This window comes from Neofelis nebulosa, chromosome X (assembly GCF_028018385.1).
Source record: "Neofelis nebulosa isolate mNeoNeb1 chromosome X, mNeoNeb1.pri, whole genome shotgun sequence".
Lineage (NCBI taxonomy): Eukaryota > Metazoa > Chordata > Mammalia > Carnivora > Felidae > Neofelis > Neofelis nebulosa.
The window spans coordinates 67440378-67462964 of record NC_080800.1 but is presented as its reverse complement, the minus strand read 5'-3'; the positions used below and the strand labels follow the sequence as shown (position 1 = coordinate 67462964).

Sequence of the window (22587 nt, the reverse complement as noted above, 5' to 3'; positions counted from 1 at the left end):
AACATGATGGATTCTGAATAGATTATTTTATATTTAAATACATTTTATACATATACACATTTGACTAATTTATCTACTAGTTGAGTTTGTCAATACAAAGAAATGTGGCATCAAGGATTTTTGTCTGAAAAGGATGCTTCTTAAAATATTTCAAGACAAAGTTGGCATGTTCACATCACTGCTCAAGAGAAAATGCTCTATAGTTGATTGTTGGAACCTGACCATAACTATGCCAGGTCCCTAGATAGAAAAGAGTTACAACTATAGCATAGGGTATTATTTCTCTAAAGTTGCCAAATCCTTAACAACTGTTGATGGAAAAGCAGGAATTTTGTTCTGACTAAAATTACGTTGATTGCTCGCCCAGTTTCAACTATTGTTTTTGCCATTTCACTTTTGTGACTATATGGAGCTAAATTCCTTAGTAAATAGAGGCTGAAATAACATAACTTAACCTTTATAGTGTTTTTGAAAACTTAAGTAATTAATCAAGGTAATTAGTTGTAGATACTAAAACTTATTTACATGCCTTTGAAGTACTATAGATTTTAGAAGGCTTAATAGTGAGAATGCAATAATGGCATTCTAGTGGATATTTTGGCATAGGATTGTGGGAACTTTTTATTTATTTGTAGGTTTCTCATGAATACCTCATTTTACTTTAAGGTGAAAGAAATTTAAATTGTTCATCTTCCAACTTGCATTATACTTAAAATAGAAAAATAATTCATTCAAGTAGTACATTTGATAGAGACATTCAGATACATCACAGTGATAATTGTGTTTGTGTATGTGTGTCTATTTTATTGTCACTTTTGAGAAAAAGAATAATGACTTTTAGTATTTCCCTCCCTTAAAAGAGCTATGTAACATTTGTGCTAGAAGAGTGAGATCTACTTCTTCCTGGTAGAATACTCAAGGGTTGGTCAAAAGTGAACTCAATTGTATCTTTATAGTCAGGTATCAGCTATTAACAATTGACAAGAATGTTCCTGATAAAGTACTCTGTAAATAGATAAGAAAAGCAAAAAGCAGTAATACTGAAAAATAGTGGCTAAATGTACAATGCATGCAAGAGTGTTGACAGGACTCCTTAATGTATAGAGCCTAAGGCCTGTTGATATCAAATGACTGAAAAAAAGGTATAAATGTTACCATTTCAGGTGCTAGGTGAAAAAACAAAAAATCCCTGAGATCGGAAAGAAGGAATATTTGATGCTGCTTCTGTCAGATATTCAACGTACCTTATATTAGAATTTTTTTGAATAGCTATTAGTGATAACTAAGAAGAACCTAATAGAAAAATTGTATTTCATATAAAAATGTATTGTTAAGTGAAATTTAAAAAAAATTGCCTATACTTTGATTACAAAGCAGTTGGTTCCATTTCTCTTGTTTCTTCTTAGTCTTTATTATATATGTATGCATTTTTTCTATAATTTAAATCATAGTATACTTGCAAGGTTGTATTTTATGTTTTTTGCTTTGTAGTTACTAAGTTTTTCCACAGTGCTATAATATTTGTATTTTAATTAATTCCTATAGAATAGTCCATCACATATTCTGTAACTTAATTTACCATTCCCCTGTTGTTGGACTTAGGTTATTTATCATTCTTTGGTATTATAAAAGCATTTTGTACATGTAACCCATTTTTGCTAAACAGTTATGTCACTAGAATAGATTCTCAGGGGTTGAGCAGTGGGTGTGTATATTCTCATGCCTCTTGAAGTATATTGCCAAAATTATTTTCCAAATGGATCATGTCACTTTATGGTGCATCTAGAAATGTAGGTGTACACCAGTTTCAGGTAGTAATTGCTGGCATTAAGTTTTAGAATTTTTAAAATGCTAATTTATTAGGTATACTATTATATTTCATCATTCTCATTTAAATTTCTTTTGATAGTTGGCAAAATAGTTAAATGTTTTTGTGACTTCCTTTATTTGTATTTCCTATATTGTGACTTATCTGTTAATTTTCTTTATCCACTAATCTATTAGATCTTAGTGGTGTTCTTATAGATGGTTAGATTAATATGTGTTTTAAAATATTAAGATTATGTCATATTTGTTGCAAATATTTTCCATTTTTCTTTTTAATGAATTATTAGTTTTCTTTGTAAAGGAGTCTTAAAAAGTAAAAGCTAATTTGTATACACTATAAAAATGCATGAAGTTTTTAGTCATTGTTCCTGATTTAACAGTTTTGGCCTGAGAGTATTAATGGGGTCTCTTTGGGGTGAAGAATATTGGGCACCTGGGTGACTGAGTTGGTTGAGCTTCTCCTGAGTCATGATCTCCTGAGTTTTGAGTCCCAAATCGGGCTCCCTGCTATCAACACAGAGTTTGCTTCCGATCCTCTGTTCCCCTCTTTCTGCCCCTTCCCCACTTGCGCTCTCCCAAAAAATAAATAAATATCTAAAAAAAATATTTTGTTTATATGCTTAGTTGTGTTCCTTTGGCCTTCGAAAAAATCAGATATTTGTTAGATGAATGACTGGATTTCTGGTAGCTATTACCTCTCTCTGTCATTGATTATTTGTTTTCTTTATGTCTCTGCTTTTCTTCTCAGAGTTGCTCTTCTGATTATTTTTCTTCCTATTGATGTTGTTTTTTGTTTTTATCCTTTAAGCAGTGGTTTCTAACTGGGGGCAGTTTTTTTTTTAGTTTTTGTTTATTACCACCAGGAGACATTTGGCAATGTCTGGAGATATTTTTCCTTGTCACGGCTTCATGGTGGTTTTTATGAACATCTAGTGGGTAGAGTCCAGGGTTGCTGCTAAATACTCTTCAATAAACAGCCCCATACACTGAAGAGTTATCAGGCCCAAAGTGCCATTATTTCTAAGGCTGAGAAACCCTGCCTTAAGTAACACAACTTTTCTTCTATCTACTTGCAAAGTGTGGATAGAAAAAAGCAAAGCAGAAGTGATGATTGATTGTTTCAGGGAACTAAGAGCAGTAAGAAATGTTTGACTGGAGAAGGAAGATTACTAAGTCCCAAAGTTATGGTGTCTTTTCTTTCCACCTTAGAGTTGTGAAAATTTCTAGAGGTTGGGATGGGGAGCAGCTGCCAAAAAGAAATCCTCTTAGCTGGTAGTGTTGCTTACAAGTTTTCTACCATTATTTACTTAACATCTCACAGTGTTATATAAATACTCAGATCTTTATTATGTTCTTATGGTTTACATTCAAAGTTTCATTGGTTTTGCTATTCATCACTCGTTTTTTTGTCATTTTGTCAGTTTAAAATGGCCAGCAGATCTACCTTTGCCTAAGAAAACACTCCATTGCTCTTTAAGACTGGGATATGGAAAGGTTTCATTTTGTGTGTGTGTGTGGGGGGGTGGTGGCATGGTTCTAACTGTATTAATCTAGCTACAAATCCATTCTTGCCTTAATTTTGCCTTGGCTTCAAAATTAAGCTATTATCATTTGTACTATATTATTTATGCACTAGGATGAAATGTCACCTTGCCTCAATGTGGCTTTCCACTTATGAAGATCTTATGATTTGATTAAAATATAATGTTTGGGATGTTAAATATTTTCAGTGCATAAGGGAATACTGGAGGAATTTCACAGAGCAAGTGGGTGCTTGTAAATCCTTACATGGAGGTTAAGATCTCCATTTTAGGTAAGTGAGAAGAATCTAGGTGGCATTGGAGGAGAATTGGACAGATTTATGCTTTCTTCTGTCTGTTTTTTAAGAAAATAAATAATAAGGCAAACAAAAAGCCTGGTGTAAGTTGACCTTATAGGAAATGCAGTTTCAAAAATTCATTGGTAACTAGTGGGAGAGCCTAAAAGTGGAGAACCTATAGAGAAACCTAGGAAAGATTGTTTGTTACTCAAAACTTAATGTGTTATCATAGCTTCCTTTCTTTTTTCACTGTGTAAATCTATTACTCTTGAAATTTTAGAGACAGCTTCATATGGAGTGAATGGATTTGAGGAGGTAGGACAGGAGTTCATAAAATTCTCTATGTAATTTAAAAAAAATTAATGTTTTTATTTATTTTTGAGACAGAGAGAAACAGAACATGAGCAGGGGAAAGGCAGAGACAGAGGGAGACACAGAATCAGAAGCAGGCTCCAGGCTCTGAGCTGTCAGCACAGAGCCTGATGCGGGGCTCGAACTCATGGACTGTGAGATCATGACCTGAGCCGAAGTCGGATGCTTAACCGACTGAGCCACCCAGGCGCCCCTCCCTATGTAATTTTTAAGGTGTATTTTACTTAACCAAATATAGTCTTTATTATAAAATTCCTTCATGTTATAGTAAGATTTACCCATATACTTAGAGTGACAGTATCTTTGTAGTTTACCAAGAAAGGCAAAACAAGAATGTACCTGGGAAATGAGAGTAAGGCAAACAGAAAATCAGACTTGTGGGATTTAAAAGAAGAGTATTCTTAGTGCTTTGTGTTAGTAAACTTGAGTTCATAAAATCATGAAATGTGTAATGGAATTTAGACTTCTCACAGGGTAAAATGGCTGTGGTGTATATACCCTGTTTTACCTCATCTTAATTTTTATGATTTAACTTCATGATGTAGGTTTCGCTTTTAGATTTTAAGGAGTCTCCTATTTTATGTTTTTCAGTGAATATCACCTCTGCCAGGCAATTAACTGGATGCAGTCGCTTCAGCCATATTTTCCCTTCATCTGCTTACCAGCACATTAAGATGCATAAGAGAATTCTGGGGCACTTGTCATCTGTCTACTGTGTAGCATTTGACCGAAGTGGGAGAAGAATTTTTACAGTGAGTTTAAAATTTATAATACTATAGCATAATAGAGATTTACAACAATTAAAGGTAGGCTTCATGGCACTGAATTATACTTGTAAGCAATTCATCCTTCTTAGACACATGAATGCAGGAAAAGATGAATAGAAATTGAAAGTCTTTTCTCATTCTATTTAAATGAGTAAACTATAATGTCCTCTATGTTTTGGGAAATGTAATTAAAAACAATGAAATCTTAAGGTCTTATATACATAGAGATGGTTAATTTATGTGAAACAATTTTATCTACTCAGTTTCATTTCCTTTCATTTTAGCAAACATTTATTAAAATGCATTTTCCATTTGTCACTTAGTGTAATTGGTGTCCATTCTGCTTAATTAAAATTACACCATTCATATAGTTGAATAATTGTACTACACCGTTAGTAGCCAAGATTAGTTACTGTGTATATCTTTCTTTTGTTTTAGTACTAATTATTTTTTAAATAGCTTTTTTAAGCTTTTATTTAAATTTCAGTTAGTTAACATACAGTGTAATACTAGTTTTGGGTTCGACACTTCCATATAATACATGGCGCTCATCACCGCAAGTGTTCTCCTTAATTCCCATCACCTATTTTACCTATTCCCCCAACTGACCTTCCCTCTATTAATCATCAGTTTGTTCTCCATAGTTGAGTCTGTTTCTTGTTTTGCCTCCCTCTCTCTTTTTTACCCTTTGTTCATTTGTTCTGTTTCTTAAATTCCACGTATGAGTGAAGTCATATGGTATTTGTCTTTCTCTGACTTCTATCACTTAGCATTTTATTAACCAGATCATATTGTGTGTTTTTGAGCACAAAATTTTAGCACGCTAATATTTCTAAGAAAGGGTTTAGTGTCATTGCTTTAGTACTAAGTTAACATAGAAGTAGAGTTAGTGGCATAATTTTCTTTTTAAATTTCTATGATACAGTAAATGAAGTAGTTTGCATTTGAGAAATTATGACTCCTTGGAGTTCATTAAAGACTCTTCCATTGACATTTCATAACTCCAAATGCATCGTTTAAGTATTTGGATGTTGATGATCATGATGAGAATGACAATTGCCATCTTTCTATAAACATAATTACTAAATAGCTTATTTACCACATTAGATTAGAATTGATTTTAGTATTTTTAAAGCTCTTTTGGGGCACCTGGGTGGGTCGGTCGGTTAAGCGTCCGACTTCGGCTCAGGTCATGATCTCACGGTCCGTGAGTTCGAGCCCCGCATCGGGCTCTGTGCTGACAGCTCAGAGCCTGGAGCCTGTTTCAGATTCTGTGTCTCCCTCTCTCTCTGCCCCTCCCCTGTTCATGCTCTGTCTCTCTCTGTCTCAAAAATAAATAAACGTTTAAAAAAAAAAAAAAGCTCTTTTGAAATTCTCAGTAGGAAGTGCAACATAATATTTTCAGCAAAGATTGTTAACAAAGACTCATATTTACTAAGAAATGCATGTAGACTGGGGTGCCTGGGTGGCTCAGTCGGTTAAGCGTCCGACTTTGACTCAGGTCACGATCTCGTGGTCTGTGAGTTTGAGCCCCGCGTTGGGCTCTGGGCTGATGGCTCAGAGCCTGGAGCCTGCTTCCGATTCTGTGTCTCCCTCTCTCTCTGCCCCTCCCCCGTTCATGCTCTGTCTCTCTCTGTCTCAAAAATAAATAAAGGTTAAAAAAAGAGAAATGCATGTAGACTTAAATTTTTAAGTATCTATAGAAAAAAATATTCAGTTATGATAAAAGGCCATCAGGTATAAGGAAAGAAATAATGCAGATACATTTAATGCCAAATCACTTAAAAGTGAGTTAAAAATATTTTGAGTTAAGATTGGTAGTTTTGAGGAGTTCTTCACAAATGCCATTGTCAGTTTGGACAGTGCTTTGTCATTGCCATCATTTGGACATCAGTTCTATTTCTTACTGGATCCATATTATATGGACAAAAAGATTAGAAAGTGAAGGCTCAGAAGTAATTTAATAAAAATCCTGCCTTTGTCATTTGGCTTTTTTTCTGGGGTGGGGGATTGCAAATTTTCGCTACATTGTAAATCTTCTGTCCTTTTGTATTACTATAGGGTTCAGATGACTGTTTGGTGAAAATTTGGGCAACAGATGATGGACGTCTCCTTGCTACACTTCGAGGGCACTCTGCTGAAATTTCTGACATGGCTGTTAACTATGAAAACACTCTTATTGCTGCAGGCAGCTGTGATAAGGTTGTAAGGGTGTGGTGTCTTCGAACTTGTGCACCAGTTGCAGTCCTTCAGGGACATTCAGCTTCTATTACTTCCATACAGGTAAGAAAAATGAAAAGATATCTCTAACATATATAATGAGGGTAGGAATTCTCTCAGTTTTTGTTATATTGTGTGGATATTTATAAAGAATAGCAACAGAAAAATATTGATCTCTAAGAGCTTTGTCCCTACTCTGCTCTGGTATTTTTTTAAAGTTCCTGTTTTATATAAATTTATTCCCTTCAGAGATAATTAAAACCTCATTGAAAAGATTTTTCAAATGCAGTGTAAAACATCTTATTTATCTCACTAGTATTTGTGAAGAAGGGAGAAGACTTATAAATGCCATAAGGAAGCAACACTAATACCTGTTAGGTTATAAACAGGTTCTAACTTGAATATTGGCATACTTTGTGTTAATATTTAATGCAAGATGTTTGTCAGTCGGATTGTGTGTGTGTGTTTGTGTATGTGTGTGTGGTTTGATGTTAAAGAAATTTTATTCTTAGTTACAGTGATTTCTTATTTCAACTTGATATTTGACATAAGATACATTGACTTCTTTTAAATTCTTATTCATAGAGCATTTTTACTAAATGTTGGTAGTGAAAGTCCTGGATAGCCCCCAAAAAACTTTTATTTAAGAAAACTAAGCTGAATTTGTCCTCTTCTTTGTGTTGAAAGCAAAATAGAGGAATCCCTCTGAAACTGTGTTATACACTTTGGTCAAGGAGACCACTTTTGTGGATGAGATAATTAACTCCCATTTACTTTTCCTTGTTCTTTAGTCACTAAAAAGTATGTCAGTCAATTTTTGTGTGTTATTTAAATAAAATATCACCTGTTTATGAGGAGCTAGCAAGAATTAGGTTTAATGTATATTGGATTTTAAAAATTGTATATCAAACTTTTAATCAGTTGAAATTATTTTATGTCTTTTGTTTTAGGAGTTTATTAGTTACTTGTGTTCCTACCATCGTATCTGCCGGATTATTTCTGGAATTCAGAAATACTCTCATATAATGAAAAAAAAATGGCCACTGATATTGAAAAATGTTTTGATACCCTTGGCTTCCTCATAGGTTGATTTTCTAATTTCTATCTCACTTTGTTTACATGTAGGAGCTCCCTAAAGATTGATGGATCTCTATCACATTCTTTACTTTAGTGATCTCATTAAGTCTCATAGTTTTGGATTTCATCTGTAGGCTGATGATTTTCAAACTTATATTTTCATCTTGGGACCTTTCTCTTAGTTCCATACTTGTATATTCAGCTACCCATTTTGTATCATCACATGAATTTCATGAATCTCAAACTCAGCATACTCAAAATTGAACTTCTATTTTCCTTTCTTAAATCTGCTTTTCCTAAAACTTTTTTCAACTAAACAAATGGCTATTTTATCCTTCCAATTGCTCAGAGTAGTCATCCCTGACTTTTTTTTTGTCTCTTTTATATCTCATATCTAACTTGCTAGCATATAATTTTGGCTCTACCCTCGGAATAAATCCAGAATCTGACAAATTATCATGATCTTTATCATTTCTATTACGTTTCAAATAGTTATCATCTATGACCCAGATTATTGAAGCACATTTCCAACTGATCTTCCTGCTTCTACCCTTCCCTCTTTCTTGCCCCAGTCTAACCTCTGCCATAGCAGGCTGTGTGATTTTAAAATGGAAGTTAAATCACGTCACTGGTACTCAGAACCCTCCGTTGTTCCAAACTCAGTGTTAAAGTTGAAGTCTTTACAATTACCCACATTGTAAGGCCTACATTCTCAGCCCCTTGCTCTCTTTGACCTCATCTTCTACTAGTTTTCTGTTCTCATTCTGCTTTAGCTGCTGCTATGCACTCTGCTTTGTTAGACCACTCTGCATCCAATTCTGCCTTTGCTCTGTTTCATGTCTCTGGAACGGAATGGTCTTCCTTAGATATGGCTTATTCCTTCACTTTCTTTGCACTTTGTGTAAATTTCTCTTTCTCAGGGACTTTCTCTAACCACTTTACCACTCTAAAATTGTAAATTGTTCCCTGAACCAGCACTCTTTATCTCCCCTTAATTTTATTTTTTTCCATAGTAATCAGTACCATTTAGTGTGAATTCTATGTACTATACTCTTTGCTAATTGACTGTCTCCATTAACATCATGGTGTATTTTCCTTTCAGATTTTTTTTAAACAAAACAGATATAAAATGATATGATGTTAATAGAGGTTGCCTCTGGGTGGTGGGATTATTTTAAAAAAATCTTATGTCTTTATTTTATTTTGAAAGACAGACAGAATGCAAGCAGGGGGAGGGGCAGAGAAAGGGAGACACAGAATCTGAAGCAGGCTCCAGGCTCTGAGCTGTCAGCACAGAGCCCAGTGCGGAGCTCAAACTCAGACTGTGCGATCATGACCTGAGCTGAAGTCACGCTTAACCAACTGAGCCACCCAGGTGCCCCTGGGTGGTGGGATTATGAGTAGCTTTTATTGTTTCTCTATATTTACTAAATTTACTTTAATAATGATGTATTAATTTATATTCAGAAGTGTACATATCTTATTTGTATAATCTCTAACATGATTTATTATTTAAAAACAATCCAATTAGGGAGCATTAATAGGCCAGATCCACCTTTGTGATTGATGAATGTATTTAAATATAATGGTGATAATAAAAGTTTTAGTGTTTTTTTCAAACTTAATACAATTATACTCTGTTATATTTACTTGTCTTATTTGCATATATCAGAGATCAGCAAATTCATGGATCTGATAGTAAATATTTTAGGTTTTGCAGACCGTGTGGTCTCTGTCATACCTACTTAACTCTGCAGGCCAAAAGCAGCTATAGGCAGTGTAAGGTGACTTTGTCCAATAAAGCTTTATTTACAATAACAGGCAGCAAGTTGGATTTGGCATGTGTGTTATAATTTGCAGACTCCTGCTGTAAATTGTGGATTAAGTTTTCAATTGCAAGTTTCTTTATCTCAGAAAGGAAAATATAGGCATGATACCTGAGTACTGGTTCTTTACTGTATATCAACTGTTAATGGTTAACATTAATTGATAATCTTTGTTTGATTTAAATTCTCTAGTCTTGGTAGAAGTTCTGTTTCCTGTCAAGAAAACTAGATAAATGAATTCTAATATCTATAATGATCATTTTCTTTAGATTTGAGTCAAAATTTATTCAGATCCTTAATATTCATCTTAGTGGTGTTGATTTATCTGTATTTGGGATTTTTTTAAAAAAATTTTTAACGTTTATTTATTTTTGAGACAGAGAGAGACAGAGTATGAATGGGGGAGGGTCAGAGAGAGAGGGAGACACAGAATCAGAAGCAGGCTCCAGGCTCTGAGCCATCATCAGCCCAGAGCCCGACGCGGGGCTTGAACTCACGGACCGTGAGATCGTGACCTGAGCTGAAGTCGGACACTTAACCGACTGAACCACCCAGGCGCCCCTGTATTTGGGATTTTTAAAACTCATGGCATGCAGAGGCCCTGGTTTGATTTCCAACTTTTTTCTGCATCTCAGGCATCAGGAGCCCAGTGGCTCTTCCCTTATCTGATTCTCTTCTGAGGATGTGTAAAATACTGAGAGTCAGAGCCTGAGAATCCTTCATGATAAGGCCATCCATGGTTCATCTAGGGTAGTAGTCGTCCTTTAAATTGGCAACTTAAGTATATTTTTTAATCTATTTTGTCCACAATGATACAGATATTTGACCTATTATACATTTTCTATTAAAAAAAATGAAAATGATTTAAATTTTAAAAGGACAACATTTATATCATACATTATTGCAGTTGGAGTTTAAAATAAAATGATAAGACCAAAATATTTAGATATAACTTCCTAATCATTGATTTTAGATTGATTTCTGATGCCATATTCATATGAGCTATAAAAATTCCATAATTTTTTGCTATATAAGTATATATTTAGTACACTTATAATGGCTTACTAGTAATCACCTTGTAATATTTTTCTCCATTAAAAGTAATGAAATAATCTTAAACTGTGATGTTCAGTAATTTTAAAATAATTATTTATTTATTTTTTAAAATTTTATTTTTTTAAAGTAATCTCTACATTCAATATGGAGCTTGAATTCGCCCTGAGATCAAGAGTTGCATGCTCTACTGACTGAAGCATCCAGGCACCCCTAAAAATAATTGTTTTTAAGCTAATATATTTTATCCTAAATTTGATGACTTTTTTCTACAATTTCTTGATATTGTAAATTTTTGCAAGGTACTCATTAATCTAGGAAATTTAAATAACTGATATCTTGAATGTGAAATTCTTAATTGAATTTATTTAAGGTATATCTATTAAAGTGATTTTAATTTTAGAAGATGCTGTGTTTAAAATAAGTTTGAACATGAAAGCTTTCTATTTGAATTAGAATTTTCTTTTTAGTTTTGTCCATCAACTAAAGGCACAACCAGATACCTCACTTCTACTGGTGCTGATGGAACAATCTGTTTCTGGCAATGGCATGTAAAAACAATGAAGTTTAGGTAAGTTTAGAATTGGGTTAGGAGTTTTGTGCAAAATCAAGCATGTCTCATTTTCTTTGTTATCTTGAGACGTTCTTAATAGTTGATTTATTTAAGTATGTAAGTCTGTGTGTAGATGTGTGTATATATACACATCTATACCTACTTCAATTAGATGTTAGAGATTCTAGAATAGAACTTTTATGAAACCAATGTTGGAGAGACTATTTAACTTATACACAAAATTTTTGCAGAGTGTTTGTTTCATTTATTACTCTGATAAGAAGACTTCGAACTTCTCTTTGTGGTAGTAAGTTACTTGGCAATTTCTTTGCAAAGCTATGATAATAATTCTGGTATCTTAAAGTATATTTGAAGTTTAAATGCATTTTTAACCTGAATGATGGGAATAGAACTTATTGACTACTTCAAATGTGTGTTTTATAATATTGATGTTAAATCTATAGATATCCAGCAGTGTGCAAAGATTCTTGCATGTTAAATGAACATGATGGAAAATAAAAATACCTTCCTTTTCTTTTAGAGATCGCCCAGTGAAATTTACTGAGAGATCTAGACCTGGAGTTCAGATATCTTGTTCATCTTTCAGTTCTGGTATGTGTAAAAATTCAAAGTTTTGAGTACCCAAAATATTAAATAATCCAGTTGTAAAAGATATATTTTTCAATTTTGTGGAGAAAAAAATGTATGTTTGTTAATGGAAACATAATAAACGTAATAAAATAATAATATAACATAATAAACAAAATACAAAAAACAAAATAAACATAATAAAAAATGTGAACCATATGATACTATAGAGGGACGTTTGTGGACTTTTAATTAACACATGTAATAGCTTTGGAGTGTTTTTATTATTTGCTTATATGTTTTTATCTAATTCAGAATTTAGTTGGTAAAAAGTATACCCCTGCCACACACACAGTTCAACACTAAAATCCTGCCCTGACATTTCAGAAAAAATGTACTGTGGCTCCATATAGAAGAAACTTCTGCAGTATATAAACAGTGCTTTTCTATTACTATGCTAGTTCACCTTTTCTTTTACTGTGGTAAAATATAACATAAACTTTACTATTTTTTTTTTTTTAATTTTTTTTTTCAACATTTTTTATTTATTTTTGGGACAGAGAGAGACAGAGCATGAACGGGGGAGGGGCAGAGAGAGAGGGAGACACAGAATCGGAAACAGGCTCCAGGCTCCGAGCCATCGGCCCAGAGCCTGACGCGGGGCTCGAACTCACGGACCGCGAGATCGTGACCTGGCTGAAGCCGGACGCTTAACCGACTGCGCCACCCAGGCGCCCCTAAACTTTACTATTTTAATAACCATTTTTAAGTGTACGGTTTTGTGGCATTGAGTATATTCACTTTGTTTTGGATACACTACCGCCACCCATCTCTAGAATTTATTCATCATCCCAAAAGTGGTTGAGTTTTTACATTCCACCTCTATAGCCCTGTAAAGACAATTGTAGCTATAGGTCATTTTATAAACAATTTTGGAGCATTATGTTTTCACATAAAATATAAAGAAATGAGTTCCTCAAGGCCCTGATCTTTAATGTTTATTATTCAAGGGCCTGTATTTAGTGTATAGTTGGTGGACTTTTGTTGGGTGAGTGGTATGTATAGTTGTCCTTTAAATACTTCCCTTATTTCTCTTGAATTATACTTACTTTTCTCTGAGATATTGTTAATGGTGAGAAGATAACGTATTTCTTGAAGCCCTCTTACTAATATCAGGAGCATATAATTGAGAAGGCAATTGGAAGGTTTTTAAAGTTCCTTGGTACAATGTTTGCTTGTTTGTTTTTTAATCCTCCAGGTGGTATGTTCATTACAACAGGTAGCACTGACCATGTGATTAGAATATATTATTTGGGTTCTGAGATCCCTGAGAAAATTGCTGAATTAGAATCACATACGGTAAGAACAAAATGAAAAACTTAAATATGTTGCTTTCTTACGTAACACCTGTGGAAAGTTGATTTTATTCTTTTCTGATTTGTACCTTAATTTAATATATAGGTGCTAAAATCTGTACAGTAAGACATCTCTGTAATAATGAAGATAAGTGTGAAATTCTGGATTTACTATGGCCCCAGTATTTAAAATGAGTTCTGTTTGACTATATAGGAAAAGAAAAACATATTATAGTAATAGTTTATGAAAATCTTCTTTTATCCTGCTGTATTTAATTAATTGTATAAGCTATTTGTTACTTTAAAATCTACATACTTATTAAAAGACATATTGAAAGATGGTGGCATAGAAGGATCCTGAAATCACCTCCTCCAATGAACACAACAAAACTACAGCTGTAATGGGACAGTTCCCTCTGAAAAGGACCTGAAATCTAGCTAAACAGTGCTTCCACAACAAAAGATAAAAGGCCCACATCAAGATGGGTAGGAGGGGTAGAGACGTTCTTAGAAAAAGCCCCACCCCAGGGCAGCAATCCACAGTTGGGACTGATCTCATAATATGGAGCTTATTCTTGAGGAGCAAGGTGTCTGTGTCCCACATCAGGCAATCCAACCCTTGGGACCTGCACTGGAGAAATGAGCCCCCAAAGCATCTAGCCTTGAAAACCAATGGGGCTTACTTCTAGGAGAACCATAGGGAATGAAAAATCCACCCCTAAAGGCTCTTATACAGATTCACTAGCCCTGGGACCCAGCTCAAAAGCAACAGTTTGCAAGGCACCTAGACCCTATGTGAAGGAGACTCATTTGCTAATCTTAAAGCATCTGCTGGAGAGGCAAGAACCTGTTGGGACTCTCTCCTGGGATAGAGGTGGGTACCATTTTTGAATTCTCCTGCCTTGTTGGTCCTGGTGCAGATGGGTGCCATTGTTGAATCCCTCCTTTATGTCTTTAAGTCTACTAGCTTCAATGGGAGCACCTTGCCCATGCACACTGCAGCTGTGGCCTATCCCACCACAGCCAGGTAGGCTGAGTACCCCACACCATACCACATTCAAAACCTGCTTGGGCAGGGATGTGCAGCCCACACAGGAGATACCCCCTTGAGCACCTGGCTCTTGTGGCCCCGGCGGGTATTGCATTTTTGGACCTCATGGTTTTTTCGTTTTCTAAAGTGTATTTATTTAGAGAAAGAGAACAAGCACAAGTGGGGAAGGGGCAGAGAGAGAGGGAAAGAGAGAATCCCAAGCAGGCTCCATGTTGTCAGCACAGAGCCTGATGCAGGGCTTGATCTCACAAACTGTGAGATTACGACCTGAGCTAAAGATCAAGAGTCAGAGGCTTAAGTGAGCTACCCAGGCACCCCTGTACTCCATGAGTTTCAAGCAATTAGAGACAGTGTTTGGGAGTTAGCATTCCCAGGGTACTGTACAAACAGAAGACTGAAACTCACCTGCAGTCTTGATGTGAAAAAGGCCTATTTTCTTGTCCTGGGGCATGTCATACAACCAGAGGCTGCAGAAATGCTCTCAGGGAACATGAGTAGGAATTTACCATATTAGTGCCCTCACTTGGCCCCATCATAGCTCGCTGATACCTCACAGAAAGGAGATTATACGCACGTCTAAAGCTATGGTTTTTGCAACTTTACCAGGGGACACCTCTGGAACTGGTGTGGAAATCAGCAGTGTTTACAATTGTGGACTCAAAGACTATGATTTGCATATCTTAAAAGATACTGCCTGACAATCTGGCTTACAATTAGCCTGAAACTAGGCACTGTCTGAGATCCCTCCCTTTGGAACAATGACAGGTCTTGGCATACCCTCAACAACTGGGACCTCTGAAGAACAAATTGTTCTTATAGATAAGATAACTTATAGATAACCAAAAGCCAGGGTATGGTTGAATTGGTAAGGTTTATTTCCAATGCAAAGTCATACTATACAATTTCATTTATATGTGGAACCTAAAAAATTAAAAAGCAGAAAGAGACCCATAGATAGAAAAAAATTTGTGATTGCCAGAGGGGAGGGAAGTGAAATAATTGGCAAAATGGGTGAAGGGGAGTGGGAGATACAGGTTTCTAGTTATGGAATGAATAAGTCATGGGGGTAAAAAGTACAGCATAGGGAATATAGTCAATCATTGTAATAGTATTGTATGGTGACAGATGGTAGCAACACTTGTGGTGAACATAGTATAATGCATAAACCTGTCAAATCACTATGTTGTACACCTGAAATTAATATACAATAGTGTGTCAACTATAATAAAAAATTTTAAAAGGAGGAGAGGTAGCTATCTTATGTAATACGTAGAAACAAACATGGAGTCAGACAAATTGAGGAGACAAGGTATATGTTCAGATGCAAGAACAAGAGAAGACATTAGAAAAAGCCCTTAATGAAATGGATATAAGTAATCTACCTGATGACGAATTCAAAGTAATGGTCATAAATATGCTCAACAAACTCAGGAGAAGAATGAATGAACACAGTGAAAACTTCAACAAAGAGATATTAAACCATAAAGAAAGTAACAAAGAGAAGTCACAAAGCTGAAGAATACAATAGCTGAAGTGGTAAATATGCTAAGAGGTTCAACAACAGACTAGACAAAATAGAATGGATGAGTGACCTGCAAGACAGGGTACCAGAAATAACTGAGAACAGTGAAAGGAAAAGAAAATTAAAAAAATTAAGATAGTTTAAGGGACATAGGGGACTATGAGAATAAAATCTGCATTGTAGGGGGTCCTAAAAGGTCAGACAGAGATAAAAGGGTAGAAAACTTATTTTAAGAAATAATGGCTGAAAATTTTCCTAATCTAGGGAAGGAAACAGACAATCAGTTCCAGGAAGCCCACAGAGTTCCAAGTAAGAAAAAGCATTCAAATTAAAATGTTAAAAGTTAAAGAGAATCGTAAAAGAAGCAAGAGGAAAACAACTTGTTGCATAAAAGGGAACCCCCATAAGACCATAAGCTGATTTTTTTTTAAATTTTTTTTAACCTTTATTTATTTTTGAGACAGAGAGAGACAGAGCATGAATGGGGGAGGGGCAGAGAGAGAGGGAGACACAGAATTGGAAGCAGGCTCCAGGCTCCGAGCCCAGAGCCTGATGCGGGGCTCGAACCCATGGACCGCGAGATCGTGACCTGAGCTGAAGTCGGACGCTCAACCGACTGAGCCACCCAGGCGCCCCAAGCTGATTTTTCAACAAAAACATTGTCGGGCAGAAGTGAGTGGGGTGGTATATTCAAGATACTGAAAGGGGAAAAAAACATCTAACCAATAATTCTCTACCTGGTAATGTTATTAAGAATTAAAGGAGAGATAAAGAGTTTTCCAGACAAGCAAAAACTAAACCAATAAACCAGCCTCATAAGAAATATGAAAGAGAATTTCAGCTGAAAAGAAAAGGAATTAACTAGTAATGAGAAATCATGTGAAAGTAAAATATGACACTGATAAAGGCATATATATATTAAAGGTAGGGGATTAACTACATATAAAGCTAATAGGAAGATTAAAAGAAAAAATTAGTAAAATTAATTATATAATAATTAGTATAGGGATGCACAAAACAAGTTATTTATTAAATGCTTATCTTTTTTTAAAAAAAAAGTTTATCCATTTATTTTGAGAGAAAAAGAGAGCACATGACCACAAGTAGGGGAGGGGCAGAGACAGTGGGAGAGAGAGAATCCCAGTTAAGCTTCATGCTGTCAGCACAGAGCCCTATGTGGGGCTTATATCTCACAAACCATGAGATCATGACCTGAGCTGAAATCAACAGTCAGACGTTTAACCAACTGAGCTACCCAAGCACCCCAAGATTTATTTATTTTTTAATTAAGTTTTTTTTAAGGTTTAAATTTCACTTACTTAACAAAGTGTTACATTACTTCAGCTGTACAATATAGTGATTCAACAATTCCATACATCACCCAGTGATCATCACAAGTACACTCCTTAATCCCCATTACCAATTTAACCCATCCCCCCAAAACCCATCTGGTAACCATCTGTTTGTTCTGTGTAAGTAAGAGTCTGTTTCTTGATTTGTCTCTCTCTCTTTTTTCCCTTTGCTTTTTTTTTTTTTTGCTTACTGAATTTCAACGATGAGTGAAATCATATGGTATTTGTCTTTCTCTGACTTATTTCACTTAGCATTATACTCTCTAGCTCCATTCATATTGTTGCAGCATTATACTCTCTAGCTTCATTCATGTAATTGCAAATAGCAAGATTTCATTTTTTTATAACTGAATAGTCAAAACTGCTGCCATGAACATGAGTTCATGTAACCCTTTGAATGAGTGTTTTTGTATTCTTTGGGTAATTACACAGTAGTGCAATTGGATCATAGGAGAGTTCTATTTTTAAAGTTTTGTAAAGTTTATTTATTTTGAGAAAGAGAGCAGGAGAGGAGGAGAGAGAGGATCCCAAACAGGCTCTGAGCTGTCAGCATGGAGCCAGACATGGGATTCAAACTCACAAACCTTGAGAGCTGACCTGAACTGAAACTGGCTGAGCCGCCCAGGTGCCCCTATTTTTAAGGTTATGAGGAATCTCCATATTGTTCCCCACAGTAGCTGCACCAGTTTGCATCCCCACCAACAGTGTAATAGTGTTCCTTTTTCTCCACATCCTTGCCAATTCTTGACGTTTCTTGTGTTGTTGGTTTTAGCCATTAGGACAGGTGTGAGATGATATCTCATTGTAGTTTTAATTTGCATTTGCCTAATGGTAAATGATGATGAACATCTTTTCATGTGTCTATGGGCAATCTGTATGTCTTCTTTGGAAAAATGTCTGTTGATGCCTTGTGCTCATTTATTAACTGGAATATTTGTTTTTTTGGGTGTTGAGTTTTATAAGTTCCTTATGTATTTTGGACACTAAACTTTTATCAGAGATGTCATTTGCAAATATCTTCTCCCATTTCATAGGTTGCCTTTTAGTTTTGTTGATGGTTTCCTTCACTGTGCAGAAGCTTTTTATTTTATGGAGTCCCAATAGTTTATTTTGCTTTTGTTTCCCTTGCTTCAGGAGACATACAAGAAGGTGGTTGCCATGGCCAATGTCACAAAGAGGTTAATGGCTGTGTAATCCTCTAGGATTTTTAAGGTTTTAGGTCTCACATTTAGGTCTTTAATCCATTTTGAATTTATTTTTGTGTATGATGTAAGAAATTGGTATAGTTTCTTCCTTTTACAGTTTCTTCTTTTGCATATTGCCATCCAGTTTTACCAACTCCATTTGTTTTACAGGCTGTCTTTTTCCTGTTGGATACTTTCCTGCTTTTAAAAGATTAATTCACCATATACTTGTGGGTTTATTTCTGGGTTTTACATTCTGTTCATTGTTCTATACGTCCATTTTTGTGCCAGTACTATACTGTTTTGATCACTGTAGTGTTTTTTATTATTTTGTTGTTTTTAATTTTATATAAAATTTATTGTCAAATTGGTTTCCATACACCACCCAGTCCTCATCCCAACAGGTGCCCTCCTCAATGCCCATCACCCACTTTCCTGTCCCCCACCCCCATCAACTCTCAGTAGCACTCAGTATTTAAGAGTCTCTTATGGTTTGTCTCCTTCCCTCTCTGTAACTTTCCCCCCCTTACCCTCCCCGCTGGTCTTCGATTAAGTTTCTCAGGATCCAACTATGAGTGAAAATGTATGGTATCTGTCTTTCTCTGTATGACTAATTTCACTTAGCATAATACTCTCCAGTTCCATCCACATTGGTATAAAAGGCCATATTTCATTCTTTCTCATTGCCAAGTAGTATTCCATTGTATATATAAACCACAACTTCTTTATCCATTCATCAGTTGATGGACATTTAGGCTGTTTCCATAATTTGGCTATTGTTGAGAGTGCTGCTATAAACATTGGGGTACAAGTGCCCCTATGCATCAGCACTCCTGTATCCCTTGGGTAAATTCCTAGCAGTGCTATTGCTGGGTCATAGGGTAGATCTATTTTTAATTTTTGGAGGAACCTCCACACTGTTTTCTAGAGCGGCTGCACCAGTTTGTGTTCCCACCAACAGTGCAAGAGGGTTCCCGTTTCTCCACATCCTCTCCAGCATCTGTAGTCTCCTGAATTGTTCATTTTAGCCACTCTGACTGGCGTGATGTGAGATCTCAGTGTGGTTTTGATTTGTATTTCCCTGAGGAGGAGTGACGTTGAGCATCTTTTCATGTGCCTGTTGGCCATCTGGATGTCTTCTTTGGAGAAGTGTCTATTCATGTCTTCTGCCCATTTCTTCACAGAATTATTTGTTTTTCAGGTGTGAAGTTTGGTGAGTTCTTTATAGATTTTGGATACTAGCCCTTTGATGTGTCATTTGCAAATACATTTTCCCATTTCGTCAGTTGCGTTTTAGTTTTGTTGAATGTTTCCTTTGCAGTGCAGAAGCTTTTTATCTTCATGAGGTCCCAATAGTTCATTTTTGGTTTTAATTCCTTTGCCTTTGGAGATGTGTCAAGTAAGAAATTGCTGCGGCTGTGGTCAGAGAGGTTTTTTCCTGATATCTCCTCTAAGGTTTTGATGGATTCCTGTCTCACATTCATGTCCTTCATCCATTTTGACTTTATTTTTGTGAATGATGTAAGAAAGTGGTCTGGATTCATTCTTCTGAATATTGTTGTCCAGTTCTCCCAGCACCATTTGTTAAAGAGACTGTTTTTTCCATTGGATGTTCCTTCCTGCTTTGTCAAAGACTACTTGACCATACTTTTGTGGTTCCAATTCTGGAGTCTCTATTCTATTCCATTGGTGTATGTGTCTGTTTTTGTGCAATTGCCATACTGCCTTATTGATTACAGCTTTGTAGTAGAGGCTGAAGGCTGGGATTGTGATGCCTCCCGCTTTGGTCTTCTTCTTCAATATTACTTTGGCTATTCAGGGCCTTTTGTGGTTCCATACAAATTTTAGGATTGCTTATTCTAGCTTCGAGGAGAATGCTGGTGCAATTTTGACTGGGATTGCATTGAATGTGTAGATTGCTTTGGGTAGTATTGACATTTTGACAATGTTTATTCTTCCAATCCATGAGCATGGAATGTTTTTCTATTTCTTTGTGTCTTCTTCAATTTCCTTCAAAAGCTTTCTATAGTTTTCAGCATACAGACCTTTTACATCTTTGGTTAGGTTGATTCCTAGGTATTTTATGATGCTTGGTGCAGGTGTTAATGGGATCAGTTTATTTGTCTTTCTGTTGCTTCATTATTAGTGTATAAGAATGCAACTGATTTCTGTACATTAATTGTGTATCCTGCGACTTTGCTGAATTCATGTATCAGTTCTAGCAGACTTTCGGTGGAGTCTATCGGGTTTTCCATGTATAATATCATGTCATCTGCAAAAAGTGAAAGCTTGACATCATCATTGCCAATTTTGATGCCTTTGATTTCCTTTTGTTGTCTGATTGCTGATGCTAGCACTTCCAACACTATGTTAAACAACAGCGGTGAGAGAGGACATCCCTGTCATTTTCCTGATCTCAGGGGGAAGCTCTTAGTTTTTCTCCATTGAGGATGATATTAGCTGTGGGCTTCTCATAAATGGCTTTTATGATGTTCAAGTATGTGCCTTCTATCCCGAATTTCTTGAGGGTTTTATCAAGAAATGATGCTGAATTTTGTCAAATGCTTTTTCTGCATCGGTTGACAGGATCATATGGTACGTATCTTTTCTTTTATTAATGTGATGTATCACATTGATTGATTTGCGAATAATGAGCCAGCCCTGCAGCCCAGGAATGAATCCCACTTGATCATGGTGAATAATTCTTTTTATATGCTGTTAATTCAATTTGCTAGTATCTTTTTTTTTTTAATTTTTTTTTTAACGTTTATTTATTTTTGAGACAGAGAGAGACAGAGCATGAGCAGGGGAGGGTCAGAGAGAGAGGGAGACACAGAATCTGAAACGGGCTCCAGGCTCTGAGCTGTCAGCACAGAGCCCGACGCGGGGCTCGAACTCACGGACCGTGAGATCATGACCTGAGCTAAAGTCGGCCGCTTAACCGACTGAGCCACCCAGGCGCCCCAATTTGCTAGTATCTTGTTGAGAATTTGTGCATCCATATTCATCAGGGATATTGGCCTGTGGTTCTCTTTTATTGCTGGGTCTCTGTCTGATTTAGGAATCAAAGTAATGCTGGCTTCATAGAATGAATCTGGAAGTTTTCCTTCCCTTTCTATTTTTTGGAACAGCTTGAGAAGGATAGGTATTATTTCTGCTTTAAATGTCTGGTAGAATTCCCTAGGGAAACCATTTGGTCCTGGATTCTTATTTGTTGGGAGATTTTTGATAACTGAATCAATTTCTTTATTGGTTATGGCTCTGTTCAAGTTTTCTATTTCTTCCTGTTTGAGTTTTGGAAGCGTGTGGGTGTTTAGGAATTTGTCCATTTCTTCCAGGTTGTCCAGTTTGTTGGCATATAAATCTTCATAGTATTCCCTGATAATTGCTTGTATTTCTGGGGGATTGGTTGTAATAAATCTATTTTCACTTGTGGTTTCATCTCTTTGGGTAATCTCCCCTTTCTTTTTGAGAAGTCTGGCTAGAGGTTTATCAATTTTGTTTATTTTTTCAAAAAAAAAACAACTCTTGCTTTCATTAATCTGCTCTGCAGTTTTTTTTTTAGATTGTATGTTGTTTATTTCTACTCTGATCTTTATTATTTCTCTTCTGCTGGGTTTGGGGTGTTTTTTCTGTTCTGCTTCTAGTTCCTTAAGTGTGTTATATTTTGTATTTGGGATTTTTCTTGTTTCTTGAAATAGGCCTGGATTGCAGTGTATTTTCCTCTCAGGACTGCCTTTGCCGCATCCCAAAGCATTTGGATTGTTGTATTTTCATTTTCATGTGTTCCCATATATATTTTAATTAGTTCTCTAATTGCCTGGTTGACCCCATTCATTCTTTAGTAGAGTGTTCTTTAACCTCCATGCTTTTGGACGTTTTCCGGACTTTTTCCTGTAGTTGATTTCAAGTTTCATAGCACTGTGGTCTGAAAGTGTGCATGGTATGATCTCAATTCTTTTATACTTATGAAGGGCCGTTTTGTGACCCAGTATGTGATCTATCTTGGAGAATATTCCAT

At 35.8% G+C, this 22587-nt stretch overlaps 1 protein-coding gene across 8 annotated transcripts in view; it reads left to right on the top strand.

Annotated features, from left to right (window-relative positions):
- BRWD3 (bromodomain and WD repeat domain containing 3) overlaps positions 1–22587 on the top strand; it is a 251447-nt gene that overhangs the window by 64166 nt on the left and 164694 nt on the right. For all 8 annotated transcript variants that reach the window (XR_009257105.1, XM_058713528.1, XM_058713523.1 and 5 more), the window contains 5 exons: positions 4610–4770; positions 6847–7068; positions 11432–11532; positions 12056–12126; positions 13361–13461. Coding sequence is in view for 7 of the 8 variants with exons in the window: in XM_058713528.1 (XP_058569511.1) it covers positions 4610–4770; positions 6847–7068; positions 11432–11532; positions 12056–12126; positions 13361–13461 (656 nt within the window). In the remaining variant the exon portion in view is untranslated. The remainder of the gene's footprint in view (positions 1–4609; positions 4771–6846; positions 7069–11431; positions 11533–12055; positions 12127–13360; positions 13462–22587) is intronic.